This window comes from Bufo bufo, chromosome 3, assembly GCF_905171765.1.
Source record: "Bufo bufo chromosome 3, aBufBuf1.1, whole genome shotgun sequence".
Lineage (NCBI taxonomy): Eukaryota > Metazoa > Chordata > Amphibia > Anura > Bufonidae > Bufo > Bufo bufo.
In genome coordinates, this window is record NC_053391.1 from 90,577,733 (window position 1) to 90,599,838 (window position 22,106).

Consider the following 22,106-nt stretch of genomic DNA (forward strand, 5'->3'; position numbering starts at 1 on the left):
AGAAATGTAATTCTCAGTAAAATAAGCCCTTTTTTAAAGTACACACAATCCATAGAAATAAGTGCCCTTACCTTAACACTCCCACCATCGTAGGCAAATGCTTGAAGGAGGTGCAAAAATCCCACAAGAAAGCTTGCAATGCCCCAAACACAGGTCATATTGGTGAGCACTTTAAGCCCTGGACAAAGTGCAGCTGCAGGAGTCTATTTTATAGTACATGGTGTTAAAAAGTCCCATAAAAACAGCACTCTGAAAGCCACTAAGAAGCTACCAGTAATTTAAGAAATGGTAATTAGTGGCCAGTAATGGAGCAGCTGCTGGACGACCTTCGTAGATTTGTGCGATTTCCTTTCGTTTGAAACATAATGAACCGAGATTAGACAAGTATGTTTTCGGAGTTTTCTACTTAGAAATTAGTTCTTGAATTACTGTAGGCATTGAGGCTTCATCATGGTCTTCGTAATTCAGGACAGAAAGAAGGAGCACAGCAGTAATCCAAGCTCTGTATTGAAAGTTTCTTCACAGCGTCCAAGGAAGCATGTGTGTTAAATTTGATACAGAGCTTGGCAGTAAAGGCAGACAAACTTTGGCTCCTCTCCCATTCTAAGGCTTAGCAGATCGCAATAGCCAATAGCCTCTTAGTATTCCTCTAAATTACATACTGCTGATTTCTATTATATCAAACCAAAATACCTGAACTAGAGAGCCCTAGATGCACAACACACAAGGACACGGATGGACTGCTTTCAATTATCCTTACTTTTTATTTTTATAATGAGGACACAAACAATGGCATTATAAGTATACTGTCACACAGTTAATGAAATACAAAATATATACAGTAGACTTCTGACAATACAAGAATTTTAGGCCAATAAGTTCATGTGGGAAGTTGAGGCATCTCTTCAAATGTAAAAGGTGTAAAAGGGGGCACCAATAAGCCACCCTGTCTTCACCAGGGTGTTTAGATACATGGACAGCTGATTGGACCAGTTATCGGGAATGAACGTTCATACAAACACTCGTTTCCGATACTTGACCCACGTAAATGTGCAGGTGAAAACTTTGTCTGCTGATCGAAGCGTTTCTGTAGGCATGAAAATGTTTGCTGGTTGGAAGCACATCCACTGCAGATAGATTGACCTCAAGGCTTGGAGACGTGAGGAAAAATATGTGCCCAGCTCCTTTCTGCATTAACGTCAAGCCCTGGATTTGCCCGCAATGGGGCTGATCACAAAGGGTTGTCTCCAGGTTCTCCTGCAATCTTCTCTTATTACTAGGGGAAGTTGATTCTAACTGAAAGCATTATATGGTGACACCTCCAAAGCAACAGTCCATGTAATGTAGAGACAACAGGGGTGGACTGGCCATAGACCCTTCAGGGAAATTTCCCGGTGGGCTAATGCCCAGGGGGGCCACCTGAGACCGCCTCATGCCGCTGGGTATGTAACGAACTGACACTCGAGGAGTATTAATTAAAAATACGACCATCAGTTACATATGTATCCGGCTGGGTACCACAGGTGCCCTCATGTCAACTGTATCACCAATATCAGGACGGTGATACAGCTTAATACTGTTGAGGGCACAGGAGCCTAGGGCTTCCTGCCGAGCCATTCACTCTCATAGGAAATAGGTACTAGGCTTCCAGGAGGGCATCTAAGGCCTCAGGCTGGATGAGTCCTGTGGCCTGCATTGCAGATAGTATGGTGCACCCTGCCTTCTTGTGTTTGCCCTGCTTACTTTTGTTCCCCAACGTCTGTCAATTTGGTTGAGCCACTTTTAGTTTTTTTTCCAGGGCCACTTTAAGTTGCCAGTCTGCCCCTGGCAGACAATCTAGCAAGGGATTATTTTAGATGAAGATATTCCACCCATGGCTCAATCTGCACATTGTACATTGCAACACTGCCCTATAGCTGTTCCAGTAAGTAGAACCAATACTCACATGTGCACATTCAGAACATACAAACTCCATGCAGATTTTGCAGTGTTTGGATTCAAGCCAGGAGGCACCAGTGCTTCAAGACAACAGTGCTAACCCCTGAGCCAGTGATTTTGTGAGCTTCCCTTACACAGTAACATATATGATTTTTTTTTTTAGCTTAAGGGATAATAGTTTTATTACTAGAAATTTATAACATCAATTTCAAACAGTGCAAACAGAGCATCATATGTTCCTCCCTGGTATCTTCACCAACATTTACAAGATATACTAGAGTTAGATATAAAAATACAGAATATGCTATTATAGAGATTGTAACAAAAGCCCAAATTCCTAAGCATCCATTATAAGAGTATAGCTCTATTCATATCGACTGTCAGTACATGAATTCTTCGAAAAATGTGCATAATCTTTCCAGTTTATTTTTTCCCAATCTTAGATTTCCACGTACTGGCTTTTTCAAATCCATTTTTGCAGAGGTGGTAATCCTCAATGGTCTTGGAAATTTCTTCTCTTGTGTTCATCACAAACGGACCTAAAAAAAAAAACATAATAAGTATATTGATTAAATTGTTGGGAGATACAGACTTCTCCTCCAGACTTCTGTATTACTAGTGGTCAAGAAATACAGTATGTTACCATCCAGCAATCCAAATCATGCACAGTTATCTCAGGAAAAGGTGGACAAGATATAAGAAACCTCTGTTCTTGCCTCCCTTGTCGGAGGAAGGGGGGGGGGGGGGGTTCACTCTGCCTCCCAATTTTTCCTTATAAGATGGCCTTGCTTCCTTCCCGTACACCTCCTATTCCCCCATCTATCTTTGGGACAAGGAAAACACAAGATGTCTGTGACCTCCATTTTTTCAAAAAGGGATAAAGCCACAATAACCTAAGGCAATTGTCTGAATTCCAGTCATGTCAGAATTATTAGAATAAAGGGGATTTTCTGATTGAATATCAATAGGATATGCCATCACACCAAATGATCCTGAGCATATAGGGTCCACAGTACTCGTTTCACTTGAATCGAGCCCTGTTGCAGTTTTTCAAGTAGGAAGTGAACTGGAGCACTAATGTGTAGGCACTAACTAAGGGGCTGTAGCACTAAACCAACCAGTACTATGGCTTGTTCATTGTCTGGATTGGAACTGGAAGCAATTTATGGAAACAGCCGACTACATTGCTGGGGCATTCTCTAGCCTATGCATGTATGATTAGTGCTTACTGTGGAAAAACCCCATTTCATGTTTCTCAGTAGAATAAAAATGGCAAATCTTTGGTTCAGAGTTCACTGAAATCTATAGCTCAATTGAATTGCTATGCTGAGCTAACAAAAATCCATGAGCAAGAAGCCATTCAGAACCAAACATGTCACATTGACACTGCATTTCTAACTCGGGCTGCACCAATGGTAGGTCTTAATAAAGCCCCTGCTCTGGCGCCGACCTCTATATAACTTAAGCTCATCCAGCGCTGCTTCTAAATGTAAGCCAGCTTCCTAGCTGTCTTACATTTAGACCATTTTCTACGCCTAAAACAGGCATAGAAAATGATAATTGAAAAAGGCCTGCCCATAGATTGTGGCGCCACTAACCGTCTGCGCCTGAAATACGCCTAATATAGGCATATTTCAGTTTAATAAAGGACCCCCAATGTCTTTCTGACAAGTCTGTGTGATACAGTGGGGCTTGAACGTTAGTGAACCCTACAGAATTTTCCATATTTCTGTATAATGTATATAAAACTACTAACCAAACTAAACACACGAGTCAATAATATTAGATTTGGCAATTTATTAAAGGACATCTGTCAGCAGACGTATACTCATGAAACTGGCTGACCAGGTATATGTGCACTTGGCAGCTGAAGGCTTCTGTGTTGGTCCCATGTTCACATGTGCCCGCATTGCTGAGAGAAATTAAGTTGTAATATATGCCAATGAGCCTCTAGGAGCAACGGGGGCGTGGCTGTTACACCTACAGGCTCTGCTCTTTGCAACTGCTGCACCATCTCCACTTTGACAGGGCAGTGAAACCATCATCACACCTGGACCTGTCAATCAAGTGCAGAGGGTGCAGCAGTTGCAAAGAGCAGAGCCTTTAGGTGTAATGACAACGCCCCCGTTGCTCCTAGAGGCTCAATTGCATATGTAAAACATTTTTCTCAGCAATGCAGACACATATGAACATGGGACCAACACAGATGCCTTCAGCTGCCAAGTATACATGTATCAGGACAGCCAGTTTCATAGGTACAAATCTGCTGACAGATGCCCTTTAAGGAAAATTAATATCACGTGTGCTAGTGGCAAAAGTGTGTGAACCTTTGCTTTCAGTATCTGGTGTGACGGCCTTGTGCAGCAATAACTGCAGCTAAACATTTCCAGTAATCGTTAATTAGTTCTGCACATCGGCCTGGAGGAATTTTAGCCCATTCCTCCATACAGAACAGCTTTAGATCTTATGTTTGTGGCTTTCCTCTCATGAACCGCTCCATTCAGGTCCTTCACATCATTTTTATTGGATTGAGGTCAGGATTTTGACTTGGACATTGCAAAACTTTTAAGTTGAATATACTTTATTAAAATGTATTCTAAAAGTAATAAAATGAATGTTTGTAACATACTTTATTTTTTTTAAGTTTTCCTTCCAAATATAGCATGTTGATATCCATAAAATCGTATACCGCTGACATGTCAGCAGTGTACGGGTGCACAGATTCCACTGTAGGACCTTATTGAGTGAGGTATACACATTGCTGCTCCTGGCCAGAATGCAGCAAAAGAGGTCCAAAGTGTGATACTACCATCACCATATTTCACAGATACCATAAGGCTTAAAGGGCTTCTGTCACCCCACTAAAGTAATTTTTTTTTTTTGGGCTAGTTAAATTACTTATATTGCGATATATGAAAATATAATGGTCTTACTTACTTTGATTCAGCAGTTTCTTCTAAAAATGAAGTTTTATAATATGTAAATTAGGTCTCTACCAGCAAGTAGGGCGGCTACTTGCTGGTAGCAGCTGCAGAAAACCGCCCCCTCGTCGTGTTGATTGACAGGGCCAGCCGGGATCTCCTCCTCCGGCCAGCCCTGTCGGCATTTCAAAAATCGCGCGCCTGTGTTCATTCGGCGCAGGCGCTCTGAGATGAGGAGGCTTCTCTTTCGGTGATGTCATCGGCGCAGGCGCACTGAGGGAGTTCTGAGGAGGCGAGCCTCCTCATCTCAGAGCGCCTGCGCCGAATGAACACAGGCGCGTGATTTTTGAAATGCCGACAGGGCTGGCCGGAGGAGGAGATCCCGGCTGGCCCTGTCAATCAACACGACGAGGGGGCGGTTTTCTGCAGCTGCTACCAGCAAGTAGCCGCCCTACTTGCTGGTAGAGACCTAATTTACATATTATAAAACTTCGTTTTTAGAAGAAACTGCTGAATCAAAGTAAGTAAGACCATTATATTTTCATATATCGCAATATAAGTAATTTAACTAGCCCAAAAAAAAAATATGACTTTAGTGGGGTGACAGAAGCCCTTTAATGCATTGGTTTTACTTTCTCCAAATATAAAATGTCTCATTTAAGTCAAAAAGTTCTATTTTGGTCCACAAATAATTAGCAGAGATTTTTCAAAAACTCGTTAGGAAGAACTGGCTTAGTTGCCCATAGCAACCAGTCAGATTCCACCTTTCATTTTTAACAGCTCCTTTGATAAATGAAAGGAAGAATCTGATTGGTTGCTATGGGCAACTAAGCCAGTTGTACTTTAAACCAGTTTGATAAATCTCCCCCATCGTTCCAATAGTCTTCTGGCTTATCCAGGAAATCTTTAAAAAAATGCAGATGGCCAGCAAAGTTATTTTTGGAGAGCCGTGACTTTCCTGCAATCCTGCCATACACACTATTGTTGTTGAGTATCCTCCTGATGTTGGACTCATGAATATTAACATTAGTTATTAATCTTTAGTTGCTTAAAGGTTACTTTGGGTTCTTTCCTGACCTTACAGACTATTACATGCCTTGCGGTTGTCGTGATCTTTGTTGGTCAATCCCTCCTGGGAGAGTATGGTCTTGAATTTCCTACATTTGTACACAATCTGTCTGACTGTGAATTGGCGAGTCTAAATTCTCTACAGATTGTTTTCTAACCTTTTCCAGCCTGATGAGCATCAACAACTTTTCTTCTGAGGTCCTCATAAATCTCCTTTATTCTTGTCATGATACACTTCCACAAACATGTGAAGTTCAGACTTTTTCAGGACAAGTTGTTGTTTTTAATGTCACCATTTTGGGTACATATAACTTAAAGGGTTGTCTCACTTCAGAAAATAGCATTTATCATGTAGGCAAAGTTAATACAAGGCACTTACTAATGTATTGTGATTGTCCGTATTGCCTCCTTTGCTGGCTTTATTAACGTTTCCATCACATTATACACTGTTCGTTTCCAGGTGTTAAGACAACCTTGCAATCCAGCAGTGGTGGCCGTGCTTGTACACTATAGGAAAAAGTGCCATCTTATGTACACTCCTGCTGTCCTGGCTGGAGGCTGGAGCTTTTTCCGACAGTGTGCAAGTACGGCCACCACTGCTGGACTGCAGGGTGGTCGTAAACTCTGGATATGAGCAGTGTATAATGTGATGGAAAATTAATCAAGCCAGCAAAGGAGGCAATATGGACAATCACAATACATTAGTAAGTGGCTTGTATTAACTTTCTTTTCATGATAAATGCCAATTGCTGAAGTGACACAACCCCTTTAATTATGAACTTTTCTGGGTGGGCAATACTGCCAGTTTAACATTTTTTCCCATAAATAACATGATAACTTTACTTTCAGAGTCACCACAATTGCAACAATACCAAATACATATAGTCTTTTTTTTACGTTTTACTACTTTTTTAGACAATAAAACCCTTTAAAAAAATAAAATAAAAAAGACAATGTTTTTGCATCGCCATATCCCAAAACCGATAACTTTTTTCTTTTTCTTTCTATGGAGCTGTCTGAGGGATTGATTTTTGCAGGACGACTTGTAGTTTTCACTAGTATCATATTTGGGTATTTAACACTTTTTGATTGCTTTTGGTGGTAAATAAACAAAAGGAGCAATTCTGACAGTTTATTTTTTTTATGGCCTTTATGAATAAATTACAGAATAATTGGTTAGTGCAGGTTGTTATTGATGAAGCAATACTACATATGCTTTAGCGATGTCATTTGCAGGGTGCCAAAGGGAGACAGAGGGAGTCCACTCCCTCTGTATACCGCTTAGATGCCACGGCCACTATTGGTCATGGCACATGGCCTCTGAGGGTATATACGGCCCAGATCGGCGCTTCTGCCAGTCAGGGCAGTTAGAGCAGGAGCGCAGCTTTAATGTTATAGTTGGGCTCCCGCTCTCTGTGACATGGGAGACCCCTGCAGCGCTTAGACTGGGCTGCCGTAAAAAGGCGGTGGCCCACCCTAAGGCTCGTTTAGTGGCGTAAAAAAGCGTATTGGTGGTCACTAAAGAGTTAATCTGTATAATTCTATTTTTCTTTATAAAATGTCATAAACCGATGACTCCTCTGTCAATAAATGTTTTATGAATTCAGTGGAAAAAATGACAAAAATAGTACAATGAAAATATGCTGTTTTCCCTTACTCAATAAAATATGGCATATCATCACTTTGGAAACGATCCATCACTGCTTTGCACAATGCTAATAATGGAAGCACTTGGGCAATGTGGTTGTAGTTTGTCACCGCAGACAGAGCTTTGCATACATAATCCATCCTTCTGTCTAAACAACCTCTAAAAAAACATATGGCCTTAACCAGAACAACATGGCAGACAGATGTCCAAGTCTGCTGTGCACTAGATTGCCAATAATAGGGCAATCACCGTTTCTCTTGCCAGGGCTGTGATCTCGGTCAGTAAATGCTTATCTTAAACATAAACTTTCTTAAGTCGGGTTTCCAGAAAGGGAGAGCATTAGTTGGGGTCCCCCAGGGAATCCCTGAGACGTGAATGTAAATTCCTATTACACTGGTTTTGCAATGGTTAAAGGGAGTCTGTCCCCAAGAAAGTAACTGAAAAACCAGGCACGCTGCCTTGAAGGACTAGCTTAGCTGAATGTAATCATAACTTTCACTTAGTGATCTGCTGCTTCATTATACATTTAATCCATAGGCAAATGAGCTGTTAAGTGCACTGAGGGCGGGCCCAAGCCACTCTGTGCACCCATGCCCCTCCTCCTTCCTCTGCTAGCCTCTTCCTCCCCTACTTGATTGACAGGGCCAGGTTGAATGACTATGCAGGAACCTTGCCCTGTCAATCAAGAATTACATCGCAATTTCTGCCGCAGTTTTACAATTTGAATGCCGCTGCCTTGCTTGCGGTTTAGGCTCGGGGTCATTTATCAAACTGGTGTACAGTAGAACTGGCTTAGTTGCCCATAGCAACCAATCAGATTCCACCTTTCCCCTTTGACAGCTCCTTTAGAAAATGACAGGTGGAATCTGATTGGTTGCTATGGGCAACTAAGACAGTTCTACTTTACACCAGTTTGATAAATCTACCCCACTGTCCATCCAAACACTACGATAGAAAAGGGTATCGCCGTTCTTGGCGTGGTCACATCTTTCAACTGCCAGCTGCATGAACAGCAGTGCGGTCTCCTATTGAAATCCTCGGGAGGCGGATTCTGTGCAACCACTGCAGTGTGAACAGGGCAGTAAAATGGACCCGATAATCATGACATAATTGACAGCGGAAATAATATACTTCTAAAAAAATAAATAATAATAATATAAAATTTTCTTACCATGCTGCACGACAGGTTCATTTATCGGTTCTCCAGCAACCAAAACCAAGTGGGCCAGTTCATCCCCCTGCATCAGAGTAACACAGATCCATTACTTGTCTGGACACGATTTCATATCTAATCACCATTACCGCTTCACCAATCCCCCGATATACCCGACAATGCGACTTATGTCTATGGTAACACAGTGCATTACAGGAGGGATAGGAGGCCGGCGTCTCTTCATAACTTCAGCAGATCCACCGCCACATATAGGGGTTATTAAAATTTATATTAATCCTTTATTTGATTTACATAGTACAGAATAGAAATTAAAATTTTCAATTCATTGTTATAAAAAAATAAATTAAAAAACAAAACAAAAAAATAAAACTGTCAATCTACATAAAAACATTAGAGTCCTACCTTGTTTTCCAGCTGTACATCGTCGCCATCTTCCAGCACTGCTGTGTGGTGAGCCTCAATTTTTTTGTGGGAGTCAGGTGAACCTTAAAAGATAAAAATGATGAGGATTATGAATGAACAACATAATAAATTAAAAGTAATGCACTGTGTAATAACAAAAAGTGAAAAGACTATCCATTTAGTATAAATGAGACAAATCTCCATGAGGCCTTGTTACCAGTTTTCCTGGGACCCAACGCCTGCCCAGATATAACCCGTCTGTACGCTTATCAGGTGGATGGGTTTAGTGGTTCCCTCAGACACCAGGCCCAACTACATCAAGACAATGGAACAGAACAGCCCATTGTATGAAGACAGTGGAGGAGATCTATAAACGCCAGTGTTAGTATAAAGTCCGTCATCACAGAATGCCCCAAATGTATTCAAAGGCACAGGGGCACGGGCCTCTTAATAAATGTGGCACATTTCCAGGCTATCCTTGCGCCAGACTATGAGCTGGTGTAGGTTTGAACTATTATTATTTTCCCAGTGTCTGGCGCAAATGATAGTAAATCTGGCCATACCTCCTCCCGCTAAACCTGCCCTCTTTTCTCTCCACTTTCAGCTACTTTCATATCTACGTTTTTGCGATTTGGTATGGGATCTGAAAACCACAGCAAAACGCTTCGTTATTATAATACAACCGGCTGCATCTGTTCAGAACGGATCCGGTTGTATTATATCGAAAATGAAGAAACCGGATCTGGCACTAAAACCATTGTAAGTCAATGGGCGCTTGAAAAAAAACAGATCGGGAACCATTTGACTTACATGCTTTTTGGTGCCTGATCTGGCTTTTTCTGTTTCCCATGCGTCACACAAAAAACACTGCTTGCAGCGATTTTGTGTCCGGCATGGGAACGCAACAAACCGGAACAGATATATTCTGGAGCACTCCATGTGGGTTTGTTCAGTTTTGCCCCAATTGACAATGAATGGGGTCAAAACTGAAGCGTTGTTCTGTGGTTTTGAGACCTTCTGCTTGATCTCAAAACCGGACAGCACAACGCAGATGTGAAAGTAGCCTTAAAAAAAGTGACGAGACAAGTGAAAAATCACAAATGATTGCACAATTACAGTAGAACGTGTGCCATAATGTGAACGTGTGCCATAGTGGTGTAAACACTTAGTAAATGTCCCTCAATAATTTCTGTATAGTTACATACAGTAACTGGAGGTTTATATATACAAGTACAGATTGAAAAAGTGTTATTATAAACACCCTCGCTAGGACGATCAGTGCTTTCCTACATCCATCAAGACTTCGGGGATTCTGCAGGATTTAGTAGGTAGGTAGGTAGGAATACTGGAGTAGCAATTCTGTTGAGAATTGTTTTTAAAAGTCCGAATTTTCCATACTTTTGAGCCTTGTTCCTGAGCTATGACACCCACTTCCCAGCCCCAAAAGTAAAATTTGTAAAAGGCCCTCTACCATCCACGCCATGCCATTTATAATACTGCAGCCTTCTTATGAGCCAGAGCGGCCTTTTGGCTTTACTCCTGGACTGCTAATACACTTTAAAGGGGTTTTCCGAGATTTTAACACTGATGATACTAACACAGGATAGGTAATCACTATCTGATCGGTGGGGTTCTGACACTCGCCCTACCCCCTCGATCATCTGTTCGAGAAGGCAGTGGAGTTCACAGTAGCACCATGGCCTTCTCACTGCTTTCTCTAGGCCAGTGACAACACATTCATCGGTCACGTGACCTTGGCACAGCTCAGCCCCATTCACTGAGCGCAATACCAAGCACAACCACTATACAATGTACGGCACTCTTCTTGGCAAGCATGGAGAAGGCCATGGTGCTCACAGGAGTGTCGGTGCCTTCTCAAACAGCTCATTGGCGGGGGTCCCAGAGGATAAGTTATCAGTATTAAAATCTCAGCAAACCCTTTTCATTCCTACATGTCTCAATGACACATCAGAATTTTTGGTATGTTAAAACAGAAAGTATTTTCAATTTTTTGGGGGAAAGTTATAGTTCTGGCAACATTTTTATATATTTTATATGACTGTTATTGTCACTGCTCTGATGATACACCTATTCTGATTAAAGTCGGACTGGCCCACCAGAGTTCCAGAGGATCCTCCAGTGGTCCCAGGCTCTGACACTATAGTGCGCCCCAAACGTCCATAAAAAAAACAAAAACATTTGGAGCTGACTTTTGAGCTAATCACTTGCCTCTAGGGTCTATCTCTATGATTGAAAACTTTTTTGACTTTAGAAATTAAATAAAGGTTAGGCCCCAAGAATAATCCCTCTGGTGGGCCCAGGGAACCCTAGTCAGACACCTATTCTGAACATTACAATGACCCACATAGGGATTTTACAAAAATAAATCCTCAAGTACATCTGTTTTTCTCCATTTAGGTATAAAGATGTCTTTCTCCTTTAATTATAGTGATATGGAAGCTTTTTTGAGGAGAGACCTCAGTTCTCAGTAGAGTTTTTACAAAGTGTTAAGTCTTGGTGACTTACCAACTTGTATCACTCCTTGCAGTGTGTAGATGAAAGCGGTCCATCCTGTAAATTAACAAGAAAGAACATTATGAAGTAATGCTGCATATATACTAGAACTTCACAAACCAAACTTTTTCATCATAACAGAGAATTATGGATGACTAGCAGAGTCATGACTGAATGGCTCACCATCAATGGTCATAGAATCAGCTGAGCTCCTCTACCCCATAAATAAAACAGATCTAACATGCGCCAACATCAGTATGTTACCGCATTAAGCAGCTAGTGTTACTCGGTTAACCTGACAGTGTAACAAGCTGTGCACACAGTTAGGCCTCATGCACACAAACGTTTTTTGGTTCGGCATCCGAGCAGCAATTTTTGTGGCTGGGGCTGTTGCTCTGTTCCGTAGCCCCGCCAAAAATAAATAAATAATAGAACATGTCCTATTCTTGTCCGATTTGCGGATAATAATAGGCATTTCTATTTATGGGCGGCCCATTCCATTCCGCAAATTGCAGAACGCACATGGGCGGCAATTTGCAGACCACAAAACATGGCATGGTCGTGTGCATGAGGCCTTAAACTAAGGCTAGTTTTACACTATCGTTTAGTATCCGGAAGGGAATAGTCTGCTGGATCTCTCTGCATTCCGGCATTGCCAGAAGCTGAGGCATTAATATCCGGCTCCATTAACTATAATGGGGACTGGAGGAGATCCGGCCGCAACCTGGCAAACATGTCGAGAATCGGCCGGACACGCATCGTATTTCATCTGGCCGATTGTCGGCATATTTGCGTGGATGTTGCCAGATCTCCGCCAGTAAACTTTTTAGTTAATGGGGCTGGACAGCGATGCCTCAGCTTCTGGCAATGCTGGAATGAAGAGACATCCGGCAGGGAACAGCATGCCGGATACTAAGCCCTAGTGTGAAACTACCCAAGCCAGCAAGATAAGCTTGTGTGTCAACGCTCCAAGAGTTATTTTAATGTCTGCTACATCTGTATACAGCATGCCCTTTTGTTGTCATCTTATGCAATGTTTTAAGGTGGATTTACACGGGCAGACTAGCAGCAGATTGTCGGGAAAGAAACATTCCTCCCCGATAGTCAGCTGCTCTTTAAGTGGATGTTTACATGCAGCGATCACCTCCACAGTATGAGGGCGAGGGGTTACTATTGCGATCGCTCGTCCTCATACATCATTGTTTCTGGGCAGCAGATCGCTGTTTAGACCGCACGTTCTGATGCCCAGAAATGATCATTTATGTGCCTGCACTAACGATCATTTCACCAGATGAACTAACAATTTGCTTGTTCATCAGCTGCCCAATTATCTGCCTATCTAAATCCACCTTTAGGGCTGTATTACACCAAGAGATTATCTGACCAATTTCTGTCCAATCAGACCAATAGTTGGTGCGTATAACAAAAGATCTGTGTGTGTAAATGGCCATCTGACCAATGATTGGTGTAATACAGCCCTTAGAGTAGTGGTCCCCAACCAATGGTCCCCTGCTGTGTGTCTTGCCACAGGAGTCTTGAGTCATGACCATATTTACTGACAACCAATGTTATCGCAGATATTTTTAATAATAGTGTCAGATTTCATACAAAAACCCAGTATTATATACAATCTTTAGTACTTTAGTAACATCAAATAAGTTGTAAAACAGTCACAAGAAGGCAGGTATTTGGTGGTCAGGAGTACATATACATGGTATCCAACAGGGGGCACCGTTATAATGAAGTAAGGAGACTATAGCACAACTGGAGCATTTTTGTAACAAAAAGTACTGTAAATTAAAAAAGTACCATATTTTTCGCCCCATAAGTGTCTTATATGCGTCTTATGGGGCGAATACTAATGAGCGCTTCTATTATGGAAGCGCTCATTAGTACAGGAGGACCAGGAATCTGTGAAGGCTCTGTACTCACCGCTTCCTGTTCCTCGGCTGTCAAGGCTGCACACAGTGTGAGGGCGCTCTGTGACCTCATGCTATGCGCGTCAGATCACAGCACAGCTGGCGGCAGGAGGAAGAGGATCGCGATGAAGGTGAGGAGCGGCGGCGTCCAGGAGCAGGAGAGGTAAGTGTTTTTTTTATTTTATAAAGCATGAGGCTGCTGGGGGCATAATGGGGGCTGAGAGGCATAAGGGATGATTATGGGGGCTGATGAGAGGCATGGGGCTCTTATCAGAGGTCTGATTGGAGGTCATTTACATTGGGGTCTGAGCTGAGGTCTGATTTGAGGTCTTATTGAGGTCTGATTAACATTGGGGGTCTGATTGGGGCTGTCATCTGAGGTATGATTAATATTGGGGGTCTGATTGGTGGTCTGACCTGAGGTCTAATGAAAAAATTTTTTTTCTTATTGTCCTCCTCTAAAACCTTTTAAAATATGGTAACTAGCTTTTCATGCCGAACTAAATTTTCAGAACATTTAATGGTGTCACAACCCCTTTAAAATCTCTGTCTTTCATTTTTGAGCTGAAAGTGACCTAAAACCATCACTTAAAGTTGAATGTGGCTCATAAAGCATAAAACGTTGGGAACCTTTGTATTAAAAAATCATAATCAACCATACTTGGATGTAGTAGAGTTAACACTCATGATTTATGAGATGTGTTATCTAAACTAAATGCATTAAGCAAACACCTTCAATTGCTTTTCAATGGCTTTTGTCTCAAGATAACGCAATTAGTTAAGAAATTTGAGTTAAGAGCTGGAGTGCTAGTATATTATAGAGACCCAATAATAAGAAAAATACAGTTATTATTACCATGTATACCCCCGCCAATCTTCTGCTTTCCCTAGGCCGGGTTACGTCACATTCATCGGTCACGTGGCCTAGACGCAGCTCAGCCCCATTCAAGTGAATCGGGCTGAGCGCAATACCAAGCACACCGCTATACAATGTACGGTACTGTGCCTGATAAGCTGCGAGAAGGCACCGGCGCCCACAGGAGTCCTGGTGCCTTCTCAAACCGCTGATTGGCGGGGGTCCCGGGTGCCAGGCCCTCACTAATAAAATACTGATGACCTATCCTGCGGATAGGTCATCATTTATAAAGTCCTGGAAAACCCTTTTAATGACCTATACTAAGGATAGATAATCAATATCAAAAGACTGAAAATCTCTTTAAAGTAGCTATTCTACCTCTTAAAGCTGTGGCCATTTTGGACAATGTGAACTATAGAGGAACTAGAACAAAGCTGTGGCATTTTTAAACACCAGTGATAGTTATGGAAGATCAAAGGCTGAAGAGCTCCTCTTGACAAGGTTAGGTTAAGAAGGGAATTTACTTAACAGTTCAGCTCAGTTTTAGGTGAACATTTGTTCTTTTCTGCCTGTTCATAGCTGGTACAAATTATGTTAATATGGTAGGTTATCTAATATTATAATTATAAGTAATAACATGAAGAATGAAAAGTGGACAAAAATACAATAATAATGCAAAATAAGTTCTAACAAAATGCAGAATAATCTAAAATCTTCTCAACTGTAATTCTTTATATTTAGATATTGTTACAACTATTTCAAGCATTTCATCAAACAAGAGAAGCATTGATGAGAATGCAAAATTATGCAGTTAAACAAGAGGGTATGGAAAGAGAAAATACAATAACCAGTTTTTACAGATATGGACCATCAACCTATAGACATGGAGCTAAAATGTTCGTGATCCATTATTCAATGTGCTATGACCAGATAAAAATGTGTACTTGGCAATTGCAGATTAGGGCCAAAGACGCACCTATTGGGGCCTGCCCAGATTCTTCTCTAGTGCACTCCCAGACAGTACAGACAGGTAATTGCTCATCTGGCTTTAACTCCTTCAGGACCCTGCCATATTTCACCTTAAAGGGGTTATCCCATCTTAGACAATGGGGGCATATCGCTAGGATATGCCCCCATTGTCTGATCGGTGCGGGTCCAGACCCGCACCTACATGGAGAACAGAGCAGGGAAAGTTGAGGAGGGCGCACTGCGCATGCGCAGCCTCCCTCTATTCATTTCTATGGAGCCGCCGAAAATAGCCGAGCGCTGGCTCGGCTATTTCAGTCGGCCCCATAGAAATGAATGGGAGCGGTGGCCGCGCATGTGTGGTATGCTCCAATTCACTTCAATGGGAGAGGCTGCGCCTGGTGGTGGATGGACCCCGGGAAACCCGGGGTCCTCCAGCTACAACTCTCCCCGACTCCATTCTCCTTGTAGGTGCGGGTCCCAGAGGATATGCATCCTAGCGATATGCCCCCATTGTCTAAGATGGGATAAGCCCTTTTAGGACCAGGCCATTTTTTGCAAATCTAACATGTGTCACTTTATGTGGTGATAACTTTAAAACACTATTATTTATCCAAGCCATTCTGAGATTGTTTTCTTGTCACATATTGTACTTCATGACAGTGGTAATTTTGAGTCAAAATATAAAAATTTTATTTATAAAAAAAATACAAAATTTACCAAAAATGTGGAAAAATTCTAAAATTTTTATTTCTCTGCTTTTAAAACAGATAGTGGTACCTCCTAAAATAGTTAGTACTTTACATTTCCCATATTTCTACTTCATGTTTGGATCATTTTGTAAATGACATTTCTTTTTTGGGATGTTAAAAGGCTTAGAAGTTTAGAAGCAAATCTTAAAATTTTAAAGAAAATTTCCAAAACCACTTTTATAGGACCAGTTCAGGTCTCAAGTCACTTTGTGAGGCTTACATAATGGAAACCACCCATAAATGGCCCCATTTTAGAAACTACACCCCTCAAGGTATTCAAAACTGATTTTACAAACTTTGGTGTTCCACAAGACTTAAGTCACACCACCGATTTCAATTATATTCAATTACAATTATAGCACACTTTCTGTAAATCCAATAAACTTCATTTCACTTCTCAAATATCACTGTGTGTGTCTCCTATATGATCTATTTAACTGACATTTTTTATCGCAACAACCAACGATTTATACAGGAAAATCATGACGATTAACAAGGTTGCCCAAACTTTCGCATCCCACTGTACGTGCACACGACCGTGCTGTTTTTTTTGCGGTCCGCAAACCGCGGATCCGCAAAAAACGGAAGCCGCCCGTGTGCCTTCTGCAAAGGCCCATTGTAGACATGCCTATTCTTGTCCGCAAAACGGACAAGAATAGGACATGCTCTATTTTTTTTGCGGGGCCACGGAACGGAGCAACGGATGGGGACACGGAGCACACGGAGTGCTGTCCGCATCTTTTGCGGCCCCATTGAAGTGAATGGGTCCACACCCGAGCCGCAAAAACTGCGGCTCAGATGCGGACCCGAAAAACGGTCGTGTGCATGAGGCCTAATAGTCATTTTCTAATAGACTGTGTTGGTTCCTTTGGATCAAGTGGATTTTCAGAAAATTTCTCTGTGGAAGGAGTTTCTTCTTGGACAATTTCTTTCAAACACAACTTGAGACGGTTGTGGTGCACTATTTGTGGTGCTCTGTTCTCTTTGATGATTACGTAGAGATCAGTCTCAGGATTGGGAATAGCTGTTATAATGTAGGGTTCTCTTTCCCATTTACTATCCAGCTTAGGGCTCTTTCACACCTGCGTTATTGTCTTCCGGCATAGAGTTCCGTCGTCGGGGCTCTATGCCAGAAGAATCCTGATCAGGATTATCCTAATGCATTCTGAATGGAGAGAAATCCGTTCAGGATGCATCAGGATGTCTTCAGTTCCGGAACGGAACGTTTTTTGGCCGGAGAAAATACTGCAGCATGCTGCGCTTTTTGCTCCGGCCAAAAATCCGGAACACTTGCCGGATCCGGCCTTAAGCTAAACTTCGTTTCAGCGCATTGCCGGAGCCGACATTTAGCTTTTTCTGAATGGTTACCATGGCTGCCGGGACGCTAAAGTCCTGGCAGCCATGGTAAAGTGTAGCGGGGAGCGGGGGAGCAGTGTACTTACCGTCCGTGCGGCTCCCCGGGCGCTCCAGAGTGACGTCAGGGCGCCCCACGCTCATGGATGACGTGTCGCATGAATCACGTCATCCATGCGCATGGGGCGCTCTGACGTCATTCTGGAGCGCCCCGGGAGCCGCACGGACTGTAAGTATACCGCTCCCCCGCTCCCCGCTCCTACTATGGCAACCAGGACTTTAATAGCGTCCTGGGTGCCATAGTAACACTGAACGCATTTGGAAGACGGTTCCGTCTTCAAATGCTTTCAGTACACTTGCGTTTTTCCGGATCCGGCGGGCACCTCCGGCAACGGAAGTGCACGCCGGATCCCAACAGCGCAAGTGTGAAAGAGGCCTTACTAGTGCGATGATTATTTTTTAGGCACACATGGTAATCAATTTTTAAGGGTTCTGCTTTTGCAAACTGATCATAGTCTTTCTGTTGCTTTTGGAGTGCATTCGCCATGTGGATTTGGACAATCTTTTGGGCATCAGCTAGGCGTTTTTGATGTTCACTGACCCAATCTATTTGTGGTAAAGGATTGATGGAATCTGGAACTTGAGATCTGCAGGTAAATCTGGAAATCTGGATTTCCAGTGCTGTCCGCATCTTTTGCGGCCCCATTGAAGTGAATGGGTCCGCACGCGAGCCGCAAAAAACTGCGGCTCGGATGCGGACCAGAACAACAGTCGTGTGCATGGGGCCTAATCTGAAGGATATTTACTGAAGGCTTGATGATGTTCCTTTACGACTTTTAAGACTCCTTCAATTTGTTCCTCAGGTGTAGAAGTATCTCCCACATTGAGTTCTGTCCACCATGATGTATTTAGAGTACAATTTTGAATATTCAGCTTCAGCTAAGTAGACTGTTCAGTCGCAGCTGCAGGTACAATGATAACATCTTGAAAAGTGACTTGTAACAACTGAGAAACAGGGTGGTGCTTCGTCAAAGCTATACTGCTCCTACTTAAGTTCAGGAGACGAATTGGCACTTTACCTTGAGAAACGGTCACTAGGCTTCTTGCAGCTCAGGCTAGAGGATGGTCCTCTAGCTTGATAAGTTCTACTAGGGCTTGGTAGTCTTGACCTTGAATTCCAAGAGCAGCTCGGCACCATAAGAGTGTTTCAGTATTGGGTTCCAGTATCACTGGTTGGTTACCTTTTGATGCGAGCACAGCAAATCTCTCCTTTCTCATTAGCAAATTTCTGTTGTGCACTTAATACACGGATGGTCTGTTGTATCACCTTTTTGGAGCTAGGTGAAGCGGTAGGCATGGACTTGTGTAAAGCTTTAAGCATTTCAGTATAACAGTTCCTAAGGATGGTTATTCCTAGGACTACTGGAGGGTTGTTATCTTCCCTAACTTGCACAACAATGATACCTTGTTGGGGTAGTGTGGTTCCTCCCACTTGAAGAGTTTGCTCCCAGTACCCATGCACTGGCACAGATTTGCCGTTGCTGGCTATAATGCTCAGCCAGGATTCTGGTGGCTGTGTCAGCTGGTCGTGGTCCCAGTATTTCTCAAATGCAGTCTGTTGGATAGTTGTGACTTGAGACCCGGTATCCAATAACGCAACCAAGGGAACACCATTGATTCGGAGAACCACTTCTGGACAGGATCCTACATATCTGGGCATCCAGCTAGGATCTTCTGGACCTACTGCTCTACCTCCTGAGGGGCGGTCCTTGGCCTCCGGGGTCGTCCTTTTAACTGCCAGCACATCATTTCTGTATGACCTGGCTTGTGACAGTATCTATAAATGGGTCACTTTGGCTCGTTAAAGCGGTCAGTGGGGCATCTACCAGAGTTTCTGGGATAAGTCTCTTTATAATCGGGAGGGAAATGTTTCCTTGGTGACGATGTCTCATCCTCCAGCAATAAGGGTTTCTCCCACTGTTCTAGTTTTTGGCATACTTTCTCCAGACTTTTGGTTAGGAAGTTAACCTGTTCTGTCAGCAACTGCATCAGGAACCGGAGCTTGGGCTTCCTGACTGGCTAAAGGAGGACATTTTGGAGACATAGCTGACTTATTCACAGACATTTCAGCAGGCCTAGCAGGCTCTGGTTGCGGGTCTTTCCCCAGAATACTGATAACTAGCTCTTTGAAGTCTAGGAAGGTAGAACTTGGGTGCTGTGCAGCTAACATCTTTAACTGGCTCTTTAAGGTTTCTGTCCTAACTTTAATGAATTGTTCTCTCAGTGTTTTATCTTGATCCTCTGCTTCATGGGGGTCTACCTGTATAACAGCTCGCAGGGCTTCCTGTAAGGATAATGCAAAGTCTCTGCGTGACTCACCGGGCTGCTGTCTCTTACAAAAGTATCTCATCTTGACCTCGGATACAGTCCTGGGTTCAAAAGTGGTGTAGAGTCGTTTAAATATCTGCTCCATTGTTTTACAATACAACCTGTATTGTAATGCATTGGCTGTCAGATTTTATGCCGACAGCCTGCCTGTGAGACCCAGCCTAAGAGCTGGATCTCACAGGCTTCTGTAGAAGGCAAGCCCCGATGCCTATGGAAGGAATCGGGCTTGCCTTCTCAGTCATCGGTTTCCCACCACTGCAGCACGGGGACCCGATGGAGATGCGAAGGACACCCCTACACTCCACGAACCTCTGCATGCCGTGGTCAGCTTTGAGTGCGGCATACAAGGGGTTAATACGCCGGCATCAGTGTTTTCACCGCTGCCAGCGTATGCAGCAGGAGCCCGGCTGTCAGTGACTGTCGGGTCCGTGCTGCTGATCGAGGGGGTGCGGAAGCCTGTGTGTACATGTATGGTGCTGGTCTTTAAGTACCGTCCACCAGCACCGTACATGTACGGCGGGGGTCCTTAAGGGGTTAAAGCCTTGTAGGAATGATTAGGTAAAGGAGAAATAATGGTGCAGATATACTAAACATGTAGATAGCATAAACTTAGACTCACAAGACCCGCATCACATTTATCACAGGGGCTTAGGCTGGATGATAAATCTGGTGCAGGGATAGACACTTTGTATCTAACTTTATACCATCTATTGGGCATATATTCTAATTTTTAGACAGATTGCAGGAATATACATATTAGTAAATCTGAGCAACTATTCTCTTTACACTAATACACAGATGTATTGTAAATTATTGAGGAAATACTGCACCTGCCTCAACTCATGTCAACTCTATTAACTGTAATACGGAGGGGGTGGTTTATGTAATCAAATGCATCACTTGTGATTATGTATGTTGGCAGTACGAGCAGGAAATTTAAAGCTAGACTTTGTGAATTATATTACCAACCTTAATACTACGGGTGTTTCTAATGCGGCTAATCATTTTATTAATAAGCACAGTAGGAGGACGGATAGTTTCCATACCTATGCTTTTGAAAAAGTGTCCATGCCACCTAGAGGTGATGATTACAAGCATAAAATCCTCCTACGTGAAGCATATTGGATCCTGAAACTAAACACCTGGGTTCCTATGGGACTTAATTTAAAAAAGGAACTTATGTATTTATATCAACATTAGGTCAATAAGTCAATATATGTAATAATAGTGACATGAGTTGAGGCAGGTGCAGTATTTCCTCAATCCTTTTTTTTTATTTAAATAAAAAAAAAATATATATATATATTTTTTTAAATACATATTTTTTTTTTTTAATCCACAAATTCATCATGTATAAGTGAAGGATCACGAAGCAAAGCTATTTTGCCCACTTGGACTAGCTACCATTAACCTATAACTCATTATTATTAATTTTAATTGTTTTAACTACACTGCTTGTCCAAAAAAAAAGTCACCACCTTGATTTAACTAAGCAAATAGTTATGAGCCTCCTATTGGATAATTACTGCATGGGTGATTATCTTTCAGCTAGCAATAAGTTATTTAACCCCAACTGGTGCAATGAGTTGCTTCTCATTTCTTAAACAACCATGTCGGAAGACACATTTCGTGGTTGTGGAAAGATGTTAGTCTGTCAAATCATTGGCATGTTTCAAGCAGAGAAAACATCTAAGGAGATTGCAGAAACTACTAAAATTGGGTTAAGAACTGTCCAACGCATTATTAAAAACTGGAAGGATAGTGGGGACCCATCGTATTCAAGGAAGAAATGTGGCAGGAAAAAAATCCTGAATGATCGTGATCGGCGATAACTTAAACGTTTGGTGAAATCAAATAGAAGAAAAACAATAGTATAGAACCCAGGGCTATGTTTAATAGTGAAAGTAAGGGGGGGGGGGGGGCGTGGTCTGCCGGCATGGAGTAAAGACGCTCGCTGAAGAGCTCCCTTGCCATCCTGTTGAAAAATCCTGATTTCATTACCTCCTTCGATTTCTTGTGGACCCGATTAGGGTGTGAGACCCAACAGAAACCTCCGGTAGACAGCGGAAGGTAGCCGGCGGAAGTCCCGCTACGCTCGTGGTGGAGAAGTGTGCAGAGGAAGGTCCGTGCACTGAGCGGAGCGGCCATCTTGCGGCGGGTCGGATCGCGCTGGTAAGAGCAGTCAGCGTGCTGCAGAGACCCTGAGT

General features: G+C 42.7%; 2 protein-coding genes across 3 annotated transcripts in view; both read right to left on the reverse strand.

The window, feature by feature from the left end:
- The window catches only part of VEGFD (vascular endothelial growth factor D), an 85,912-nt gene extending 85,385 nt beyond the window's left edge, over positions 1-527 (reverse strand). Inside the window, exon 1 of the mRNA XM_040423313.1 lies at positions 72-527. Within this exon, the coding sequence (XP_040279247.1) occupies positions 72-158 (87 nt within the window). The 5' untranslated portion in view covers positions 159-527. The remainder of the gene's footprint in view (positions 1-71) is intronic.
- A 972-nt stretch (positions 528-1,499) lies between these two features.
- Positions 1,500-22,106, reverse strand: part of PIR (pirin) — a 97,471-nt gene continuing 76,864 nt past the window's right edge. For both annotated transcript variants that reach the window (XM_040423315.1, XM_040423314.1), the window contains exons 7-10: positions 11,678-11,722; positions 9,152-9,234; positions 8,747-8,813; positions 1,500-2,477 (exon numbers count right to left, since the gene is read on the reverse strand). In XM_040423315.1, the coding sequence (XP_040279249.1) occupies positions 2,362-2,477; positions 8,747-8,813; positions 9,152-9,234; positions 11,678-11,722 (311 nt within the window). In that variant the 3' untranslated portion in view covers positions 1,500-2,361. The remainder of the gene's footprint in view (positions 2,478-8,746; positions 8,814-9,151; positions 9,235-11,677; positions 11,723-22,106) is intronic.